Below are 25,281 nucleotides of genomic sequence, written 5' to 3'. Positions count from 1 at the left end.
ATTTTTAAGGATTGTTATAATTAACGCGTTATAATTCTACATAAAAACGCCAATGTTCTGTAATAGAAAAATATATTGGCTAGCAACTATATTTATATTTTGAAATCGAAAGTGACTTCTTTCGTTTGTTAAACAACCCATAAAACATGCCTGCTCGTAATAATAGTATATGGTCATTGTGTTTGTAATTAAATTATAGGTTGTGTGATTATTTTGTGAACTGTAATCAGATTAATTATATGATGCAAAGAACACATTATTTGAGATTTCTTACGTTTGATTATTCATTACTAAAAATAAACATCTCTCACTTTAAGGGGATTTACCGCATTGTTTTTTCTTAAATAATTGATGTGAAAGCATTTGAGATTATTGGCTGAGTAATATAAATGACGGGTTGATTTTATCGCTCAGAATACATGGTGCATTTTAGACAAAGTGTCATCAATATGTACACGAAGATATGTTGGTTTTATTATAATGTGTTCCAACCTACGTATATGTTAAAGTTCGTATGCCTACTAGACATATTGGAACGTTAATTATGAAAACTGTACCTTTTTCTCAATGCGAAATTCACGCTCACACAGATTCGACGAGTGTGTGCATTGTTTTGTAATCAACATATATGGGAAATGTTTATCCATTTTATATTATTGGTTGTGTTCGACATTTATACATCAACATGATATTTTCATGGGCTAAAAGGCATTAGTTATTTCTAGTGATGCAATATTTGGCACATTTTATTTAATTTTTGTTTAATTTTACAAAGTTTAACTTTTAATTAAACATAGGTTTATCTAAAAGTATATTTTCAAATAGTAAACATGAATGTGCAATTATCAACGATGTTTTCCTGCTATGGGTATTAAGGATTTTACTTAATAATATACTGGGCACTAACTGGTCTAATTGGACATAAATTGCGTAAAGGTTTACATATATGTAAAACAACTGATATAGCTAGTAAATGAAATTACCAAATTTTATGTAGTCATATTGAAACAATTATTTCACGATTGATGCTCTTTCAAAAAAAAGAATTCTGCGGTGATTAACCATTTACATGCGTACACTTAAGAGACAATACTATTAATGTTACGATGTTTGATGAAACGATCTGAAAATATTAAACCCCGATTTTTAGATACTTATTTACCTGTTGCGATCGCCCCAACATCTGCTTACCCGTTGAGCAAGCTTCATTATCTAGTAACCTGTTGTTCACGCTTCCTTATCTAGTAAGGTGTGGAATCTTCATTCCGTAATGCCAATGCATTCAATACAACTGCTGGTAATAATATTATAATTGAATTGGTCGGATCGGCATTGGATTACAATATGTAAGCACTCATTAAAGCAATTTTCCCTCTAGATCGAGTGTAATTTTATTAATTACATTATTAGTAGCTTAATATCCAATAGCAAGTTACTTCCATTATTACACCGTTGAGATCAGGAAGAAGCTGTGGAATAAATGTGTCTTAAAGAGTACACTTCTATCTCCAAAATCAACGTTATTAAGAGCTAAACGTATTGGTTTCTCCCTGACTTCATTTAACTTGATTGTCTGTATATAAAAGTATCGGATCATGTATCAGAAAATACATTGTAGGCAGCTTAGCAAATTAAAACGAAAATTATATTCAAGTTGAAAATGTTCCGTATAATCGCATCTGTATTACGAGCCGACGCCATTTCGTACCCATGTTAGTGTTTTTAGAAAAAAGCTAACTCAATTACTTTTGCATTACTGCAACTAACGTAAGTGCTTCAAACATAGCAATGATGACACGTTGAAGGAAATGCATGAGTATTTCTGAACGTGCAAAAAATATTAAACTATCCTAATTTCATGACAATTAACTGTACTATTTCATTATTGTTCAAACGATTACTTAACTAATCGGCTTTCAGGTGCCTAAGATCTTACTGCTTTCAGGTGCCTAAGATCTTACTGCAGCACGTTTAGATGACTGAAGGTGACACCAGACATGACGAATAAGAAGGGTTCCATAGACAGGGCAGTGCGTCCAGCCAACAAGACCTGGTAAGATTAGCTCTCCCGGATGGTAGGCATATGACAGTCGGACTGTCCGTCTTTCCATAAGTATGTCATTCCGTCTGTCTGTCTGTCCTTCCGGCATTACGTTATCCGAATTGCTTTGCCTTAACGCTTTGAGATATGAACCTGTTATAGCTCACCTGAGTACATGTGCTCATGTTGAGCTTTTGTGATCGCCTTTTGTCCGTCGTGTGGCGTCAACATTTGCCTTGTTAACACTCATGAGGTTCCATTTATTGTCCGATCTTCATGGTCAGAAGATTTGCGACAATTCTATCTTGGACGAGTTCGAACATGGTTCCGCTGGTTTGAAAAACATGGCCGCGCATTTTTCCTTATATGGTTATGTATGGCTATAGTAGATTCCTGTAAACACTCTAGAGTCCACATCTATTTGTTTGGTCTTAATGAAACTTAAAAAGAAGATTTGTCCCAATGATATCTTGGTCGAGTTCGAAAATGGTTAAGGTTGGTTGAAAAACATTGCAGCCAAGGGGCAGGGAATTTTTCCTTATATGGCTATAGTAAAATCTTGTTACTCTCTAAAAGTCACATTTATTGCCCCATCATCGTGAAACCAGGTGAGAATATTTGTTGTAATGATATATTGGATGAGTTCCAAAATAGTTCCGTTCTATTGAGAAACATGGCCCCAAGTAGGGCGGAAAGTTATTCTTATATTGCTATAGTAAAACCTGTTAGTACTCTAAAAGTTACATTTATAGTTCACTCTTCATGAAACTTGATGAAGATTTGTTCTTCTAATTATTGGACTGCACAGAACAGGTCAGTTCCTTTGTATCTCAAGTGAGCGACTTTGGGCCTTTTAGGTCCTCTTGTTTACTATATGATTCTACACGCATGAGTTACAGATCAAATTTGAGTTTAGTTACGTTCCATTTATTTTTGGCAAATTAATAGACTTATACATTTTCTCTATAATAACAGTTTTCTGGACTTTTTACAAAACGGTTATAGGTATTTACCTGTTTGTTGGTGTGTGAGTCTTTCTACATTACTGACAAATCAAGTATGAGTTTAACTCCGGTCCTTTGATTTTTGAGGAAGTTAGGGGCCTTTCACTTAGAAATTGTTCTTTATAATACTACTTGTTTTCGGACTTTGTTTCCGAAACTCTTTGAACTATTTACCTGATTTGTTTGTATGTGAGTCTACCCTCAGCAGTTATAGATGAAGCTATAGTTTAGTTCCGTTCGATTTATGTTTGGAGAAGTTATGGACATTAGTATTGGACTTTTTGCTAGACGCTTGCAGATATATAACTTATTTTTAGTGTTTCAGTCTGTCAACATGACTTACATGTCAAAGTTGAGTTTCGCTTTTGTAAATTGATTTTTGACGAAGGTACGTGCCTTGGACTGAGAAATGTTCTTTAAAATAATACTTTTCAAGAATGTTCTCAGGAACGCTTTCAGAAACTGACTTCTTTGTTATGTGAGTCATACAACATGATCTACAGATCAAGTTCAGGTTGTGATTTTTACGAAGTTACGGGCCTTGGAATTAACCAATTTCTCTAAAGCAAAAACTCTTTTCCTTATATTTTTTTGCAACAGCTTTCAGATATGGAAACATTTGTTGTTTAACAAATGAAAAGCACATTTGTGACAATGTTTCGACCAACATGAAGTTGGTCCCTCCCTATGGTATTACACACATACATTTTACGAATCTATATGGTGTAACATTAGTTTAATAAAGGCTGGTATGTGTTAAATCTAATACCATTAAACGTATGCATATTTTAGTTCCAATAGTAAATACTAAAACTTAAAACTTACAATTTATCGCTTTCCTTATATTGACAACTTTAAAAATACTTTGTTTTATAGCATGCCTTTGGCGCTGGTGTCTTCATTTAAATTTCAAATGTTCAGTCCTTAGAATCACATTTTCATCCGATTTTGTAAATCATTGAAGTGCTATGTAAGTGTTAAGTACTTTGTTCACCTAACAAATTCTTAAATTAATAAAATAATACGTTTAATTATGCAGCTTCAATTTATTAAAAGTCAGATGCATATCAATAAATGTTCACTACTTGTTTCTGTAACAACGTGAGAAAATAGAGATTAACATGGTATGTACATGTACTAACGAAAGAATTTCAGCAATGAATCAACTTTTCGTGTGTTGATTTTTTTTTCTCGAGTATCTTCATTTATGTAAATAATTATTTTACTCGATTATCGTTCACACGATACATCGAATACCGGATTATAGAACACGCGAACATACAAATAGACATATAAGTAAAACTTTCACAATTTATACTTTAAAAACGCTGGCATATTGGGTATCCGAAACAGTCTTCTTGTGCAATTATGCAATTATATCTTACGTAAAGAAACTTTATACAAATGCAATATGTATTGGTATTTAAATACATGGACATTCCAGTACACTTATCATGTAATGTCCGTTTATTGAATCAACTCATGTAAATGAATCCAAATGTTATTATTTTTTATTTATTTGAGGACAATGAAACTATTTTCATATTTATGACATATGACATTATATTTAATTTAAACATATTCCAGGTTCAGTGGGAAAATGCCTCCGTTGAAACATGCACTGTGATCAGCTTGCTCGGCTATGGTCTGGAGATTATACATGTTCGGAGAGACGCATACAGGGAGCACTGCAGGCTGAGGACTGCACGGGCAAATGGAACAATAACGACTATTATTACGGGTAGCAAGGCGGGGGGGGGGGGGGGCTGACCCGCTTCCTTGAAAGTGATATAGACATCATGTTTGTACGCAATAATTTCGTTTGTTTAGAAGATTGTGTTAGTGCTGATAAATTTCCTAGAGAGATAACCGTGTTTAGATCATACAGTCGTATGAGATACCCTGGGCACTGTAGACTGCTACTAGAAAGACGCGGTACAACGACTGACTGGAACGTAACCGATGCGTTGTGTGATGATGGGCATGGTCACGAACTCCTGAGCAGTGACTTATTTTTACATAACTGTAGGAAATGTAAATTCATGAAAGGCATAGTGCAGCATGATCGCTCGGGGCCGTCAATGCCTAATACATTGTCCGTTACATTACACACCGACATAGTAGATGCATTTCTTTATAACTGCCCCAGCATCCTGTCTAAATGGGCCGCAAGACCTCGCCACTGGCCGCTACAGGAAGTCGTTCAGCAGGTCGTATCACTTGGGGGCATTTCTTACGCCTGTTGGATTTAAAGGTAGTGAATATCAACATGTTGAATGGAGAGTTTGTTTCAACGCCGGTGAGATCGAACTAGTAAACAATCTTAATGAAACTCAATTTTAATTGTATTTTCTATTAAAAATGGTCAAAAACGATGTTTTAAATCCACATAAGAAAGAAGTTTCATCTTACACGTTGAAAAACATTGTTTTATGGATAGCGGAAAATAATCCTCAGTCTTTGTTTCATGAAAGAAGTCTGTTGCGCTGGTTGCATGTAGCATTGGATGCACTAAGAGTTGCGTTGGACACCCGAGAGTTGCCGTACTACATGATTCCAGATAGAAATCTGATGGCAGCGTCTGAACTGGATCAGGGAACAGCAAAGTTCATGAATGATTAATGAAGGACCCAGGATGATACTAAGACTTCCGAAGATACGACAAGCCCTTATCGCTCATCCTGAATGGAGCTGGAATTGCTGATGCTCATGAACAATAACAGAATGATCCTCTGCGGGGATGATAGCGGGGAGGTTGACGAGACAAATGCGATTCTACAGGCATTATACAAACGAATGAACGAGGTTATACAAGAGGTTTGCGTGAGGATGAGAATGGAAGGGAGTCGAGTTATCAACGCGGATGCCATTTCTGATAGAATTATGATGTAAAACGTTAACGACGATCAATTGATCATTAACGAGGAACGGAAAACACTTATTCATAAATTTTGAGTACATTTAATCTTTGAAGTATCGATGAGTATTGTTGAAAATAACGTGATAATTCAACGACTTATCGTAATAGTGATTTCTTCAGTAATTGATGTTTGACTTGCAGACGTACGTTTCACATTTTAAAAATGTGAACTGTTTTACAGATGCTTTGTTTACAGACGGCTGTAACCTTGACAACAACAATACTTTTGATATAAAGTGTTTACAGACGGCTGTAATCTTGACAACAACAATACTTTCGATATACTTTGTTTACAGACGGCTGTAACCTTGACCACAACAATACTTTTGATATACTTTATCAAAAAAATTTCAATCTTCTAGCTAATCATAGTTTGTAATATAACGCTGTATAATTGCTACATTTTATATGATCGTACACTAATATGCATGCATCACCTTTGGAAACTAGCGGTATCATATCAGTGTTTGCAAATGAATCTATTTAAAACTGATATTATTTACTAGCATTTTGTCTATTTATGTAGTTATGCGACTTGTGTTTATTTGAGTATGCGTGTTAGAAAATAAATTGTTTTTTTATTAGTCGTATTTCCGTCTTTCGAGCTTCATTTGCACTTGTTTTTTGGTTGGTATTGTTTACGCATTTGTACTTATTCAATTTATGTGTTTCTGGTAGTCCACTTGAAATGTTCTAATCGCAGTAATCGAAGTACATGTAAAGATAGCATTCTCGTTTTTCTCGTTGATAATTAGCAGTTATTGTGATCGGCAATATTGTGGACAGCGTATTGAACACATTAAAGATGCAGTTATCGTTAAAAATGTTGATATCTGTGTTCATTCCTACCTCTTCAATGTCTTCAAAAACGCAATTGTTGCATCCATATATAAGAAACATAGTGCCGTTGTTATTTGCAAATCGAGTACATTACTTCTCATATGCATTTATTATTGCTCGCGGTTTTGGCAGAACAAGTTAATGTAAACTTTTAATAAACACGGATAAACTGATCTCATCAAAACCCATATATTGTATTTTACCTAAAGATGCGTAGATATAGATAATCTAGTAATACCGTTAAACTCGTTTTTGCTCTAAGCGTATGCATGCTTGTGTTAATTTTATAGCGTGATTACCGTATTGCTAAAGTCATGGGTGTTTTTTGTGTTATTTACCCCTTTATTCTGTTGGCTTCCTATTGCATTTATATAAAATGGCAAGTTTTAAGCAACGTTTTCCATGAACTCGCAATTGGTTTAATGCTAAACAAATTATATTTCAGAAGATGAATTTATACGTTTTGTTTAAATGTCGCTTTGGTATAACGGACGAAAATTAATCATATTTTATTGTATTTCCAATACAATATGTGATCTTATTGATAGCATTAGTACTGTTGTTGTTTATTCATCGATCAAAATAAAATCTCTTCTATTTTTTGCCCTACAAATTGTGTTGATTTGAGTGACTTATGTCGTTGTAGGTTCAGTTATTATTTAATAAATATAAACTAATAATTGTCAAAAATAGGAATTCAGAACTTTTCTTTTTTCGTCATTCGTGGTTGACGGCCCTTTTAAATCAAGAATATTGAATACATTTCTGGTTACGCATCACACAATTAAATGATTGTGTTTAATGTTTAATAGCGGAATCTCGATGTTATACTATATATACAGTCAATTGTGTGTGTAAAATACCTAGTGGCCATTGTTAGAGGACGTTGCTTGAATGTAGAAGGACGGTCTGACATTTACTTATCAAAGCGCTGAAGGCACTGAAGTTGTTTGCTATTGCATAATCTTAGACGCAACTCAGTTTTCAAAATTATGTTATAGCTGTTGTAGTCTAGCCGGTGGAGTTAATACAACTCAAGGCGTATGCGGCTACATGTTTATTCAGTAATGTCTAAGCTGCAAGTCCCGATATGCAGAACTGCGTTGGTTGTATTATTCCGGGTAATTTTTCACGAATTCGATAGTTTTTCAGTTGATTTTTTAGATGACAGCTACTCTCATCGCGCTAAATGCCAACCTTATCTTGTCCGCAGTAGAATGCTTACTTGAGCGTTCTTTTGCGGACGCCTTTTGCGCGTGCGGATATACGGATGCGGATGCGGATAAATGGAATAAGCGCAGTGCAATTCAACTTGTTCTATTTTTTGCGGATATGCGGATGCGGATACGGACAGATTCAACACCAGTCTTAGGCTAGTATTCCATCTATCCGCATCCGTATCCGTATCCGCATCCGTATCCGCAAAATCATAATACGGACGCTATCGTCCTTTTATCCGCATACGTCGAACGGATCATTATTTTTGTATATGGGTAAAACTAAAAATAATAATTATTGAGATAATTATAACGAAGGACAAGCCGCTAAGCTTGAATTTAAGTAGATATAAGGTACAAATCATCGTTCTGTCTGTAAAAGAATACAAATGGTTAATACCTGAAACATCTTCTTTTAGTGCCTTGGCTATGCTTTTCCAAACATTTGAAGTAAAATCAGAGTCCCGATATGCAGAACTTCGTTGGTTGTATCATTCCGGGTAATTGTTCACAAATTCGATAGTTTTTCAGTTGATTTTTTAGATGACAGCTACTCTCATCGTGCTAAATTCCGTTCGTATCTCGTCCGCATCCGCATTAGAACGCTCACTTAAGCGTTCTTTTACGGACGCCTTTTGCGCGTGCGGATATACGGATGTGGATGCGGATGAATTTTGACTGTGGAGATGGCATTTGCTGAATTGCCCTTACTTTTGAAAGATCAATGTTCAGTCCATGTTCTGTCAGTACATGACCAAAGAATGGAATTTCTGTCTTTCCGACTTCAGTTGTGTCGGCATTGAGCTTAAGACCAATCTGTCGACACCTGTCCATCAACAGTTCGAGATTCTTGTGACCAATCTGTCGACACCTGTCCATCAACAGTTCGAGATTCTTGTGACCAATCTGTCGACACCTGTCCATCAACAGTTCGAGATTCTTGTGACCAATCTGTCGACACCTGTCCATCAACAGTTCAAGATTCTTGTGACCAATCTGTCGACACCTGTCCATCAACAGTTTGAGATTCTTGTGACCAATCTGTCGACACCTGTCCATCAACAGTTCGAGATTCTTGTGACCAATCTGTCGACACCTGCCCATCAACAGTTCGAGATTCTTGTGACCAATCTGTCGACACCTGCCCATCAACAGTTCGAGATTCTTGTGACCAATCTGTCGACACCTGTCCATCAACAGTTCGAGATTCTTGTCATGTGTCGACACCTGTCCATCAACAGTTCGAGATTCTTGTGACCAATCTGTCGACACCTGTCCATCAACAGTTCGAGATTCTTGTGACCAATCTGTCGACACCTGTCCATCAACAGTTCGAGATTCTTGTGACCAATCTGTCGACACCTGTCCATCAACAGTTCGAGATTCTTGTGACCAATCTGTCGACACCTGTCCATCAACAGTTCGAGATTCTTGTGACCAATCTGTCGACACCTGTCCATCAACAGTTCGAGATTCTTGTGACCAATCTGTCGACACCTGTCCATCAACAGTTCGAGATTCTTGTCATGTTCTCGTCTGTTACGTCCAAAACAAACAATATCATCTACAATGACCTTGATGTCCTGTAGACCTTCAAGACATTCGTCCATTTTCCGAACAAAAATGTCCTGTGCGCAGTTTATCCCATATAGTAGTCTCAGATACGTTTATCTCCCAAATGGGGTATTGAACACTGTCAAGAAAGGCGACTTTTTGTTCAATTTGACAAACCAGTAGCCTGTACGTGCATCAAATTTTGAAAACCCTTTCGCGCCAGTCTTGTCACGCAAAATGTCGTCAATTGATCTTGATGGATAGTGCGGTCTCATTATAGCGTCATTGAGGTCTTTCAGGTCAATACACACCCGCAAAGAACCACTGGACTTTTCAACAGTGACCATACTGTTGACCCATTCGGACGGTTCAGTTACTTTGGTTATTACACCATCCTTAACCATTCTGTTTAACTCTTTTTTATGTGTGTTTATGATTGCTACAGGAACATGTATAGGTGGGTGAATAACTGAAACAGCATTTGGTTTATGCAAATGTCAGATTCCCCTGGAAAAGTTCATAGACCAGTAAATACATTAGAGTATTTAGATACAACTGTGTTCCTTGTGTAAACATGTTTAGGTTCAATTTCTGACACAAATTTGATAAGATTCATAGACATGCATGTGTCTTAATCTAATATGGGAGTATATCATGGGACTGGAGGGGCTGTCTACAATGTAAAAGTCCTGATATTACTGTTTACCGTCCTAGCAACAGTGGAGACGAATCATGCCATGAACCTTAACCTTATGCGGCAACATGTTTATTCAGTAATGTCTAAGCTGCAAGTGTTTAACAAACTGTATAGCATAGTCATATATAAAGACAACTCTAACGGATAAAGTTAAGTATAGGTAAGTATAATACAGTGATGTCCCTTTAACTATTCATTAGATTATGGAACAATAGCTTTTTATATCGCAAGTTTGAAATGAACATAATCCATTCAAATTTATAAAGAGAGTGTCTTAAAGCACAGGTAGAGCTGTGTGTACACTGTGTATCCTCATATTTATGTTATAGAGATAACTTAGACAAAATAACAACAATATGTCTCTTTTTTCGCAATTGGTTGATGCACGAGCAACCATCTTTAGAATTTTGGTTGCCTTGCTAAAGAATAACAAGCTTAGAATCATGTACATGTTGTGTTATGTGTATCTAATACTTTATCCGTTTTATTTAAATTATTGAGCATAAGTTTGCCGTCATGACAGACGTGTAATGCATCCTGTCATGTTGTGAGCCGGAATTGAATTATTTCCTAAGCCTAATTGATCCACAGTCGCCAATTTGTATTCTATGTTTAATTGGATTTAGGGTTTCAAGCTTTGAAAAAGCTAGTTGCCCTGCTCTTTAGCCCAACTGTAACCAAGTTTTGAAATTGAGTTTCCTCGGCTTCAATCTACTGGCCCCAGGCTAACAGGCAACCACTAAACCAGTATTTAAGTTATTCATGTTGCAAGATCTGACAGTGTATTGAACTCATTCAATGTGCAAGTCTGAAGATATTAAAGGGACCTTTTCACGTTTTGGTAAATTGACAAAATTAAACGATTTAATAATTTGGAGAGTTCTGTTGTTGTCGTTATATTTTGTCATACTATGATGATTGCTTATACATATACAATATAAAATACATCTCTCATTCTTTGAGCAAGGATGGCCGAGTGGTCTAAACAATGGACTTTTATTCCAGGGGTCAGTGTTTCGAGCTCAGTTGAGGATAACTTTTTTGTTTTGTTTTTAATTTTATTCTTGTTTTTAATGGAGCTTTTTAGATCCAATGTTTACATTTATCAATATAAAGCATTTGATGGCAAACTGTGGAAAGGTCCCTTTTAGATGTTTACTAAAAATGACACAAGGTAAAAATTTAGAACTCATTGGTTGTATATTTGATTTAAAGGTGATTTTTTTATTTGCCTTGTCAGCGAGGTTTCGTTGAAGTAATTATCACTTTTATCTTTTTTGTCAAATTATTAATACAAAAGATAATTTAAGCTTCATTTTGGGAAAACAGGGCTTAATGCATATGCATTAATTGTCATCCTAATACCGGACACTCTCTTTAAACGAAAAACGCCATAAAATCAGAAAGTGGCGACGTGATTTACTTGTGCCCATTTCACAGGCTAATCATTGTGCACATGTTAATCTTATTTGACATGCATTAAGCACCGTTTTCCCTGAAAGCAGCAAATATGTACAGATTTCAATGATAAACTGGCCAATGTCGTCGCACAAGCTGTTTAACACTAGACTGGCCACTGTCATCGCACAAGCTGTTAAACACTTTTTATAACATACACATACTCTGCTGTCTGCAGTGTACCAGTGGAATATAAACAGGTAAATGCGGTGGTTATCGTTCCTAGCATAGTTAACAGCAGACTGACTTGCAAAACTCCATCTACATTAGTTGCTCGCTAGCGTGATCAACTAAAAAGCGATGTCCAATATTGTCATTTGAATCATTCCTTAAATGTCAATGTTGATTCTATTGTAAGCGGCATGGTGGTTTATCTACAACTCTGAGGACTTAATGTTTGTCTTGGGTTGAACAGTAATTATAAAATAATATGGGGATAATTACATTGTATAAGCTGAATAAAGAGTAACAATCTTGTGTGAGAGTTTTTTAATAGTTGTGAATTTGCATGTCAAATGAGTGTATTCTTGTGTTGGATTTAAGTATGGAATACAAGCTAAGGGACACTCTTTACTAACTTTACTATTTGCGTAACTTTAAACCTTGTCGCGATACAAGAATTGATTGCAGTTTTTAAAATACAACGGATGAAGGATAAATTGCGGAAAAATGATATCAACTCATCATGATGTTTTAAAAAACTGACAGCAATTGTTTAAGCGATTGTATACTCGTATGTATACAATATAAAACAAGGTTAAATCCTTTATTCCAATACGAAAAATGAATCACTTATATCAACAAATGTTTCAATCATTCCATGAGCTTAACTTTTGCATGGATGTTAATTACACTTCAACGTGTCTCTACGGCCAGTATTGGGTTTAGATGTGAGTGTTTTATGACAGAGAACATCTTGGTTCAACCTAATAAGCTATTTTTGTACATGTGTGTATGGTACAAAATCCATACCACTTGTATAGATCTATTCCCAAAATTTCAATAGCAGCAGTCATATTATAGCGTTATACATCAATACTTCTAGAAGGAATGAAAAAGTTAGAATTGAAACAATCAACATTATGCACGGTTTACATATGCGAAAAACGGCGCACGTTATATAAAATTTAAAATACATGTACAAATGAATTTAGGACTAAACGATAGTTTGGTATTCATAAATGGCGTTGGGATTTAAAGCAAAAAGTCATTGTTTAGTTTGAAATTAATTGTTTAGCAAAAATTCGCGACCGTAAGTGAAAAATATGAACTCATTTCCGATATGCTTTACAGACATTTCACTATACGAAATCTATAACTGTTCAGGAGTAAACACTCTGATTGTGAATCATATTGTTAACGTAATTAGTATAGAAATAAACATTTGTATTGCTACTTGTGTGTTTGTTTTAAACCTTTGATTCATCTTTCATTTAATTTTTGTTTTATAATTTAGTTGGAATATGTATCAATATTATAATACAAAGCCAAATTTATTGCTTCTAGGAAACTAGTAATGCATCAAAGCATAAGGAACACACATCGTTTATAAAACATCAGTGTAGAAATTAATATTAACAAGGCATAATTTCTTCATAAGGTTTCGGTGATCTGACAACTTTTCAATATCATATTGGGTTCCGATATTGTATCAATTTGATGTTGGGTTCTGATATTGTATCAATGTGATGTTAGGGTCTTTAATTGTATAAGTATGATGGTGTGTTCTGGTATTGTATCAATATGATGTTTGGTTCTCATACCGTATCACTTAAAAGGAATCCACGTATTTACTTTGTGACAACGTAACTCTGAACGTTTGAAATCTTCTTATATGATGAATATTAAATAACCGATTGCAATACAATCCAAACGTGTGTTTTAGTAGAATGCATAGGTATGATGATCATGTTTTGATTGTACAATTTTACAAGAGTGTGGTGTGTGCCCCATTCTGGTTCAATGCAGGTTTAGACATACCGTTTAACCGGTGTAAATGCCCTTTGCATCTCTCCAAAGATGGTGACCTTTGATCATGAACTATGAAATATTGTTGTGTATGTCATGTTAGGTATTGTTCAGTCATTGGCCACTTGCCTTAAAGCCTGGGGGGGGGCTACTTCCCAAATTTAGGGTAGGGGTGTCCCACAGAGACTTCGAAATGCGACCCATTTTTATACCGGAACCTGATAAAGTAGACCCATTTGGATACAAGATTTTTGAAAAATCAGACCCATTTGTAAAAAATACCATTGAGAAAGTGGACCCATTTCGATACAAGAAATTTAATAAACTGGACCCATTTCGATACTAGAATTTAATAAAGTGGACACATTTCATACTTTAATTTTATCTCTATCATATCAATACAGTATACTTATTGAATTTGCTTTTATATGTTTATTTGTAAAATCCATATATGTATCATTCAACTTTGCCATTTAAAAATATGTCTGTATATTGAAGTCATACAACAAATGAAATTCATAATACCCATTTTGATACTGATACTTTTAAATCTATATGCATGTATATACAAGCAAATTTCTGATTTCAATACAAATATTTATACTTAGATGCTCAAAACCATACCCATATCTATAATTTTAGTCGAAAAACACAACCCATATTTTCGGCACACCCCTATATACCCGTTTATAGGAAGTTACCCCCCCCCCCGGGCCTTTAAAGGACCGTCAACCCAATTAACGGAAAAAGAAAAGTTCTAAAATACCGTTTTTTTTACAATTATTAGTTTATATTGATTAAAATATCACGACTGGTATTTTACATTACTTGGAAAAAGTCGCTAAACTTTCATATTTTCAGTATATTCGGTAATAAATGTTACTGGGTACAGGTAACTACTAGTTAACTATAAATAACGCAAAGCAGATTGATCATCATCGTCACGTGGTAAACCCAGTAATGCAAATTGTGCATGCGTAGTGAATTGTATATATATTAATGCAAACCCCACCAGTCCTGAAATAAAACAAAGCACAATAGTGTTTATATATATACATCAAAAGGTTCTATTGTGTATTATGCTTTCTATCACAAATATAATTTTCAATCATCTGCTTATTTTATTATTTTTTCTTCTTTAATTAAAAAATGTTGAACATACATATTTTTATCTAAGATACGGCAACAATAAAGTACATATTTATTACCCTGCTATGCAGCTGCACCGTCAACCAAAAACTCTGCCGTCCTTTAGACAAATATAAGCAGATACCGTATGTGGTGCTGCGATATTTCTTTTACTCCCAACAACATTTTGCCTTCACCATGAATGTTTTATCACCTTTGCAAACAAAAGCCTCATGAATGTAACTTTCTATGAAAAAGTTGTACACTTTATCAAATGCCCTATGTTTACCATTTTCTTTTATATAATCTGAAATTTGTATTATCGAAAACTTAGGAATTCCATTCAGTTTTTTAGTCCAATTCAAAGATTTTGTACTTGTGGCCATTTTTAAATCTTGATTATATGTGTGAAAACTATATTCTATAAACAGGTTCTTGACCTGCAGATGGTAAATTCTTCATGCGTTTGTGATTATGTGGTGTTAAGTGATTATTTATTACCGTTGCTGATAAGCATGGTCATTTAACAATATCGTTGATAAAAACTCTTGTGTATTGGAGAGTTGCTTCTTTCATGTTTACCTGTTTCGCTGGCGCGGGAACATTGTCGATACAGAGTATAGCGTTTGGAAAAATACCAATGTTGGTAATGGCTATGACGATACTGCTGATGCCATTGCTTATAGAAATAAAACGTTCAAGTTAAAATGGAACCGCCATTTCCTTTGGTGAATTTTTTTTCGTTGTTATATTTAACGATCATGCTTGTTCTTTCCCATGCACTATTGTGCTTAGTTATTCAAACTCAAACTTACCTGTTTATAAAAAAACGAGTGCATTGAGTACACAACTATCTTGTTCAACTGTGCGATGCTATTATTCCGCATCATCAGCTTATGTGTGTACTTACGTAATAATTACGTTTTTAAATGTTGTTTATGGCATCACTTGACTTTATTGAGTAAATTTGCAATTCTGCGTACTTTGTCTTTTTTGTAAACTCTGATTGTGTGTTTATTCAGCTAATTATTTTCCTTCTTGAAGATAATCACTTCTCGCTTAAAATGGTCGTGGTTACAGTTAATGTATTTACTAACCGACCGTCTTGTTATTATACTTAAGCATTTTTTCCAATTCAGTTATTGTCCCCATCAATAGGTTGTAATACGGGTTGAGTGTATCCCATTCAAAACTTACAGGTTTCTGTTAGTATCTTAACATGAGATGGTTAAGGGTATACATTAATGAATTTACACCAATATATTATAGACACAAATAGCAACAGAATTTAAAAAAAAGAAAAGAAACAACATAAAATATGAGACAATACATTTCTTATAACCGATACAAAATAAAACAACTATTTAGGATATACCGAGTGATCTGATGGTTCCATGCAATGTATGTATCCCACACAAAAACACTAAAAACTTATCAAGTACTGGTTTAAGTGAATTAATAAACTCTACGTAATGTTGCAATAACCAGATAAACAGAAGCTATAATAAACAAGCAAACTCGTTTAATTGATATCCCTCGCCAATATACTTCTTGACACAAAAGTGTTATATTTGACACTTAAAAAAGCATTTTTTCAAGATACAAAGGTCCATAACTCCGTTATTAACAGATGGTGTACAATGCCATTTGGCGTACATCATCCTCTTATCTATTTATATACTCATACCAAGTTTCAATGAAATCCGCCAAAGCACTTCCAAGATATGGCTCCGGACACAAAAATTCCGGACGGACAGGCATAAAGACGGACGGACGTACGGACAACGCAAAAACAATATCCCTCTGCCTATGGCGGGGATAATAAGGGAACTTGAACGACCTGAAGTAATGTATGTAGACATTTTATTTTCAGATAGACATATATATATATATATAGCCATGTTTGTGCAATGATTTCTGTATAGTGAAGCAAATATAAATGTACATGTAAATATATACCGGGATTTTTACAGGCATAATTTGCCATGGATTTATACGAACCATTAACTAAATTTAAGGCACATGAGTTCATATACAAAGTACTTTGTTAGCATAACAACAATTAGAAATGTGTAACAGACAATAATACTCCCACGCCACATTTTTTGCACTGAACCAAATTTCTTTTATGTTCTACAATATACAAAAAAAATAAAGGGCCATAATTCAGCCAAAATTGGTAACAGGGAAATGCTTTCTTTACAATAAAAATGAATTTAATTCAACGGTAAAAAAAAATAAGCTAGATTAATCCAGAAGTTCAAGTGGTTTAAAAAGAATCAAACAATATATTATAGAGTGGAAAGTAAGAAAGGGTGCCATAATTCTTCCAAAACGTCATCACAGGCAATATTCCTTTCCTTTCCATCATCTAAGCATACAGGCTATTAAACTGTCAAAGTGAAAGCGATTCCCATCCATAGGCTAAACAGGGGATTTAAACACAACAGTCTAGGTATTAATATTCAATCGCCATAAAACAGACAAAAGGCCATAATTTTGCAAAAAGTAATTGCATCGAAATTCCATTTCAGGTCATTTACCTGTGAAAGTTTGAGCGAGATCCACACAGAAGCCGAAGTGGAGATAAAAACACAAGTGTCTAGACATACAGACAGGCGCATGGACAGACCAACAAGTGCAGTAACTATGTCTATGTACACTCCATAGGGGCATAAATATACAAGTGAAATTCATTCTTGTCACATACATGAGTATAATTTATATACAAGAACGATTCTGAATGCAATACATTTTTTGGGGAAATGTATGAAACAAATATCAATTTCTTTAAACTGTGTAGTCATCTCCACTGACATTCTGGAACATCACATATGGGGTTCACAACAAAGATGGCTACGGTCGAGGCTAAATGTTTTAACATTTTTGACAAACACATTTATCCATAATATTAAAAAACATTACAGACTTGTAAAAAATCTGACAAAATTGGATTTCAAAAATAAACAATCCCTGCTCAAAACTGAACTTTTGGGTATTACATAGGGATAAGCACACCAAAACACAGAATAGATCATGTTTGGCCTTAGCATTATAGCATGTTCATACAGTGTCACCCCAGACAAGGCTGTGCAATTACATGTAGCTGGGATGACACTTTACACGTATGCATTTAGCCCAGTGTTCTCAGAACGAGACTCAAACAAACTTACTAGATCTAGAACATAAATGTCAAAATAGACATAAGCAATACTGGTAGGTAAAATTTTGTTCCATTTTAAAAAAGAAATAATAAGTAACATAAAAAATATAGTAAAAACATAGGACCACTTTTTTCGAAAAGAAATAGGTAATATTTCATTATTTTCTTAAGGACATTATGCTTATTACATATTTATATTACCATAAACAAACCAGTTTAACATGCACACAACGAAAAAAAGGACAATAAACTAAAATTAGTCACAAATAAATTAAAGCACTCATGAAAACTATATGAACCTTGTTCTGGGAATTCTTGGCTTAATGCAACTGCGTAAAGTGTCGTCCCAGATAATTATGTGCAGTACCCTTTTATTAAATTTTCCATTTAAAGAAAGTATCTTCTAATCAAAAATACATTTTAGGAGGAAAGTGACGTCCCTTATCTGGGTTGTCACTATGTACAAGCATTAAAGGGGCCTTTTCACAGATTTTGACATGTATTGAAGTTTGTCATTAAATGCTCTTTATTGATAAAATTAAACATTGGACGTAAAAATCTCCCATAAAAAACAAAAATACAATTAAAAAAAAAGAAAAAAAGTAACCCTCAACTGGGCCAGAACCACTGACCCCTGGAGTTAAAGTCTACCGCTTTGACCACTCGGCCATTCGTGTTCATGCTATGTATGGATGTATTTTTAACTTTATACAAGCAATCCTAGTAGTTTCACAAAATATAACGACAACAACAGAACTTCTCAAATTTTTCAACCATTTCGCGTTGCAACGCTTTATTATTTTCATGTTTTCAAATCGTCAAGAGATGCATATAATGGATATTTTAGAGAATGGGAAATGTTCAGTATTACTGTTTCCCCACAAATATCATAACTAAAAGAAAATTTGCGAATCTGAAACAATTTTTTTTTAATTTTGTCAATTAACCTAAACGTGAAAATGCCCCTTTAAGCCCAGTCTTTCCAGAACGAATCTCATTTACAATAACACAAACAACATAGGATTTCAAAATCATCAAAAGCAGTTTCAAAGATATGAAAAAGAATGAATGCTTAAAAGATAATAATGTTTGGATGAAAAAGAAATGATAAACAATAAAAGGCATGTTGTGTATAACTATTATGTAGACTTGTATGTACAATTATAGCAAAAATATACATAAAGATGTTGATTGAGTTATGAAAGCATGTACAATTATCTCTTTCATATAGCATATATCGTAACATTTTATTAAGCAACAGAATCATCCTAACAAATCACTGAATTTTGTTTTGGCTGTTAGATATACATGTAATTGTTATACAATTTTCTATTCTAACATGAATCTCTGAAAATGCCTAGGTACACAAAATAAATTCTAACAAGAGATGACTGTGTTTGTCAGAAACACAATGCCCCTTCTGCCCCGCTTTGAAGCCATAAATTTGACCTTTGACCTTGAAGGATGACCTTGACCTTTCACCACTCAAAATGTGCAGCTCCATGAGATACACATGCATGCAAAAAATAAAGTTGCAATCTGAAGCGACATAGAAGTTATGAGCATTTTCCGAAACCTAAACGCAAAACCTAAACGCAAAGTCTGACGGAAAGACAGACAGACAGACAGACGGAAGGTCCGATCACTATATGCCCTCCTTCGGGTGGCATAAATAACTTCTAACAAAATGAAAGCTTATGTTTATAGGCTACTTTTAATCGAATCATCAAATTCTTATCCTGATTGTACAACATTTTTGTTGAAAGAATCATTTTGGCATTGAGCAAACATTGTGTTGCTAGTTAGCTTTCATCGCCATATAAGCTTCTTCCATATGCTTCTCCTTTGCTTGACCTTGAAGAATTCTTTTCAGATTTGATCACACTGGGGCTATTTTTCCCCGGTAGCTCTTCCCTTTTAGGTGATAGCAGGCAGTACCGTTTCCTGTGTCGCGCCATGTTGCTGGTACGGCATACTTTCCCGCAGATTTCGCAGTGTATCAGTTTTTCATAACGTCCCTCACCTCGGGATACCAACATAAAGTCTGGATTAGGGGACAGCTGTGGTGTCGTGACTGAGGCCTGCTGGCGTGTTGACCGTGATGGGTCGGACAATGGGGCGGCACTTGGTTCAGGAAAGACAACTCCACCATAACCTTGAAATAGTATATGGTAGATGTATATTAAAAACATCAGAGTGAAGCAGTTTATGAAAATCATCAGCCGACTGCAGCATATATAGTGTGTTGTTTTTTTGTATTACTGTTTTCGACAGTATTTGAGACATACCATTAAACCTGCTCACACTTTTCTTGGATAATCTGGCTTACTGGTACAATGTGTACATACTCATGCCAGAAACATTGTTATTTAAGCATTTGTTAATTTAACGTTAAATCTGGATTGTTCTAGAAGCAGGACAAGAAAGAAAGTACTTGCCATTCAATGTTTTGAAATACAGTCAAAACTGAAAACAGCGGTAAGTCAAGGGAAATGGCCAAAGTGACCATTGTCACAGAGTGACCGCTATTCTCGGATCACCACTTTTTTAATGGTTGGTCAGTTGGTAGTATTGCTACGTCGTTACCCCACCCAGTCGTTCACACACAGTGTAAAAAAAAACGCTCATTGCGGATAACTAAGCATAATAACATAAATAATTTATATTCAATATTACAGAATAATGTCTTATAAATTGATTTAAATTCATTACTATTTTAAAACTGAATCTATGACTTTGTCAACAATATCATTATTGTTTACTCATGGATCTCGTTTATTCAGTCAATCCGAGCGTTTGTATTAAATTCATTGGGATGTATTTTTAAATAAAGATTTGCAGGTGTCAATGATGTCACGTCTGAACAATTATAAAAGCAGATTCACTGTCATAAACCGAAAGCACAGTATAACTCTATCGTTCTTATTCAAAGAAAAAGACGCCAAAATCTTGTTAAAAATATTAAGTTTGTTATTAAAGTTGCAATTCAATGTATATTTTTCCAGAAATGACGATCAATAATCCTTTTATCGCCTTCTTATCACAATACTCACCAGCTTAGTATTGTTTTTAACACCTTATCAGCAATAAAGATCTATTGACTTTGTCACTTGCTCATGCTTGGTGGTTATGAATGCAGCCGATAATTGCTATAATACACATTCTTATTGTTACGTGCTTCTGTTACATTTATGTTTTTAATTTTCGGGACTCAAAACAACTTACGCGTGACGGTTGTTTTCAGTTCAAACATGACTTTCAAATTGAAATATACTGGCTGTTGGCCATTATGGATAATTGACAGTTATTCTCATGTGTAATATAGAGTAATTTTCGTCTTGGGGAATTCAGACTGACCCTTGTCTGCTATTGCCCGTTATTCTCAAGAGACTGTTAGGTCAGTTTTGACTATAAAACCGTGAATAGTCACTGCGTCCCTGCTTGAAACCTACCAACAGGAAAACATATCTTACTATGTATACAAATCCTTAAATGTATGACTATAGTCTTCCTAGGATAAGTTATCATTACCTGGCAGCAGACTCAACTCCTCCTTTGTTTCAATAACCACAAGGGGAGGAGCAGGGCTGGAACTGTGATGGGAGGAAGCTGCTACACTTTCATCATCTGTTGATGTATCTGTAATGTCTTGAGGCTCAACTTTAGGTACAATGGTTGGGGCAGGGCTGGACTTGTGTAAGTTGAGGCCTGGGGACACAGTTACATCCCAACCGTCAGTGATGGTCAGATCTGGTTTTTCATCTGGCTCTACTTCTGGTTCTATTTTTACCATGTGTATGGCCAGGCTGGAATTCTGTGGGTTGGATCCAGGGGACATAAATACAGATGGAGTGTTATTGGATGACAGAGTTTTGCCCCTAGCGTGGCTGGATGATAGAGTTTGAACTCTTGTGTGGCTAGATGCTAGAGTTGCGCCACTTGTGCTACCATCTGACAGAGTTACAACACTTGAGTTGTTTGGAAACAGAGGTGTTACCCTAGTGTCACCGAAGGACTGAGTTGTGTCCCTTGATTGACTGGATGACAGTGTTGTGGCCCCCTGTGCATAGGGGTCCTAGTAACGCCTGGAAGGCATGGCAGACTTGCGCTTGCTACTCCTGGTCACTATGGAGGTTTTTGTTTTCACAGTAACAGCTGGATGGTTACCACTATCTTCCTGTGTTTGGTCTGTTATAATAAAATAACATAAAGAGCCTTGTTTAGTTAAGATGATCAAGGCTTGTTGAAGGTCTAATAAATTCTAAGCAGGGCTTCCCCTGGCTTAAAAAATTATTTAGCTAAATCCTCCTAGCTACGAAAAGATTCTTCTAGTTTGGCTATTTTTAGGTTTTAATGAAGAAAAACATGTAGCCAAATATAATTTTCTTTAGCCAAATAGGTCAATGTATAGCCATTGGCTAATTTTGCGCGTAAGCCCTGATAAGATAGTAAGCCTTATGCAACATATTGACCTGACCTTCCGAAAATTAATATGCACACAATGGTTTTCTAACATGTCTATTCTTAGCAACCAAATGATTCAACATTGTTATCATTCAGCCTTTTGATAAAATCAAAGATGGGTGTGAACATGGAAGCAAAATGTTTCAAATCAACCCCTATCCTTTAACAAATGAGAAAACAATTATCTTTTTAGCTTTTTCATTGAAAAGGGATGACAACAAATTGTACCTACTGTGTGTGCCTGTCATTAAGTATATATCAGTGTTGGCAATTTCTGCTCCTTCACCTGTAAACACAAAATATACAGATGGGAACAGCATCAAGCCATTTAAACTTTGCTTCTAAGCGGGAAACCATTTTAACTTTGCTTCTAAGCGGGAAACCATTTTAACTTTGCTTCTTAATCTAAGCGAGAAATGGTAAAGTCGTATCACACACAAGGCCAAGCCGTGAAGACAATGTTAGTTGTTACTTGACGAAACCCATGATATTGATGAGATTGATACATGTTCCGTGAACGTTTGCTTATATTCCATTTGTTACTTACATTTTTTTGGCTTAGTACTTTTAAAATACCAAGGAATTATCACAAACTATGAAAGGTGCATTTTGTTTTCTCCAAACAACGTAACGTCAATACATTAATGTCACTGCCTTAGTCAAGTTCATGATGATTTTCAAGGTACATGTATTACAATAATTTGATCGAACATTTGCTTTGTCATAAAAGTACACTGCCTACTATGATACAGAAACAGACAATGTTGCTAACTGATTACGACTTTTTGTACTGCATTCTAAACAAGAGATGTGTTTGTCAGAAACACAATGCCTCCTATTGCGCCGCTTTGAAGCCATATATTTGACATTTGACCTTGAAGGAAGACCTTGACCTTTCATAACTCAAAATTTGCAGCTCCATGGGATACACATACATGCATAATATCAAGTTGCTTTCTTCAATAATGCAAAAGTAATTGCAAAACTTTAACCAAGGTTAAAGTTTTGGGACACATACAATGAATGACAGACAGAGAGGCCAAAAACAATATGCCCCCGATCTTTCGATCCGTGGGCATAAAAGCAGTATGTAATGATTGAGGAAAACTTCACCAAACTTACGAGGCTGAAACAAAGTTTCATAACACAAATTTAGCCTCGTACTGGGAAAACTGAGCTTAATGCATTTAAGTAAAGTGTCATCCAAGATAAGACTATGCAGTCAGCACAGGCTAATAAGGGACACAGTCACTTTCGCATAGACTGAATTTTTCTTAAGAAGAGACCACCTTTCAAGAAAATGTTCCATAAAAGCAGATTGCACAGGCTGATCTGGGTCAACAGTTTACGCACACGCATTAAGCCAAGTTTTCCAGTGACAAAGTTTAAATAACACCCGTGTATTTTACCTTCAGCATCCATCATTGGTGAGCCATTGGCATGCCTAAGTCCCTCCTCAATATCCATGTCATATGTATGACCTCTGTCCTTGACCTTGTGACCTTGACCTGATATCATGGGGTCTAACCTAGAGTGTGACCTCCGACTTTCATTTGGACTCGCATCGACCTCAACCTTGAAAATGTTCTCATTAACATCCGTCAAGTTTTCAAACATGTGACCTTTTGATCCGGAAGGTTTTGCTGGAGATTTCAGCGTACGTCTTGTGGTTTTCTGTGTGTAAGACCCATTTCGCAGGGTGGAATTCCAGATATCAGGCTTCAACTTGAATAAGTTTTGAGCCGAGGATGTTCGTGGTGATATGCTAGATGGTTGCTGGGTAAAGTCCCTTAGATAAAAACATAAAATAGAAACTTGAAAAAATTGTAGCTGAGCCTTGCTCTGGGAACAAGGACTTTTAGTTTAGTTTATTTAAAGCATTTTTTAATTGGTACCAATCTTGAGCAAATGACTACCAGAAAGAAAGATAACACATTAAGCTTATAGAAGGGGCAGAGTTCTGATAAAAGGCGCAGGGTGCTGATCAAAGGGGCAGGGTGCTGATCAAAGGGGCAGGGTGCTGATTAAAGGGGCAGGGAGCTGATCAAGGGGAGGCAGGGTACTGACCAAAAGGCAGGATGCTGATAAAAGGGAAAGGTACAGATCAAAGGGGAAGGCAGCCTTTAACAGGGCAGGATACTGATCAAAGGTGCAGGATGCCGATAACATGGGCAGGATGCTGATAAAGGGGTATGGAGCTGATCAAAGGGGCAGCATGCTAAAAAAGGGGCTGGGTGATTATTAAAGGGCATGGAGTTGATAAAAGAGACAGGAAGCTGATCAAAGAGGAAACATGCAGTTATTGGGGCTAGATGGGTATTAAATTAGCAGGGATCTGTTCATGGGCAGGGTGCTGATCAAAGGGGCAAGGTGCTGATCAAAGGGAAGGGTTCTGATAAAAGGGGCAGGGATGTGATCAAAGAGGCTAGGTGCTGATCAAAAGGGCAGGGTGCTAATCTAATAGGCAGGGTTTTAATCAAAGGTGCAAGGGGCTGATCAAAGGGGCAGGATGTTGATAAATTGGGCAGGGTACTGATAAAAGGGTCAGGGAGCTGATCAAAGGGGCAGGGTGCGGATAAAGGTTCAGCGAGCTTATCAAAGGGGTAGGGAGCTGATATAACGGACAGTAAGCTGATCAAAGAGGCAATGTATTGATTAAAGGGGCAGGGAGCTGATCAAAGGGGTAGGGTGCTGATTAAAGGGGCATTGTGCTGCGAAAAGGGGTTGAGTGATGATACAAAATGCAGGGAGCTGATAAAGGGGGCAGGGAGCTGATGAAAGGGGCTGGGTGATGAACAAAGAGGCAGGGTGCTGATCAAAGGGGCAG

The 25,281-nt window shown here is 35.8% G+C and overlaps 3 protein-coding genes across 23 annotated transcripts in view; 1 reads left to right on the top strand and 2 right to left on the bottom strand.

The window, feature by feature from the left end:
• LOC127867104 (dihydrofolate reductase-like) overlaps positions 1 to 25,281 on the bottom strand; it is a 632,040-nt gene that overhangs the window by 350,628 nt on the left and 256,131 nt on the right. The window lies entirely within an intron of this gene.
• Positions 1 to 25,281, top strand: part of LOC127867113 (uncharacterized) — a 707,753-nt gene that overhangs the window by 520,034 nt on the left and 162,438 nt on the right. The gene's annotated exons all lie outside the window — the stretch shown is intronic.
• On the bottom strand, positions 16,677 to 21,928 carry LOC127867103 (uncharacterized). The gene is made up of 2 exons (XM_052408093.1): positions 21,522 to 21,928; positions 16,677 to 20,145 (listed from the first exon to the last, which is right to left on the bottom strand). Exons 1-2 carry the CDS (start codon positions 21,826 to 21,828, stop codon positions 19,793 to 19,795), a joined length of 660 nt encoding a protein of 219 aa, XP_052264053.1. The 5' UTR covers positions 21,829 to 21,928; the 3' UTR covers positions 16,677 to 19,792.

This window comes from Dreissena polymorpha, chromosome 2, assembly GCF_020536995.1.
Source record: "Dreissena polymorpha isolate Duluth1 chromosome 2, UMN_Dpol_1.0, whole genome shotgun sequence".
In the NCBI taxonomy this organism is placed as follows: Eukaryota; Metazoa; Mollusca; class Bivalvia; order Myida; family Dreissenidae; genus Dreissena; species Dreissena polymorpha.
Note: the sequence above shows the minus strand (reverse complement) of the source record. Positions and strands in the feature narration are given on the sequence as shown.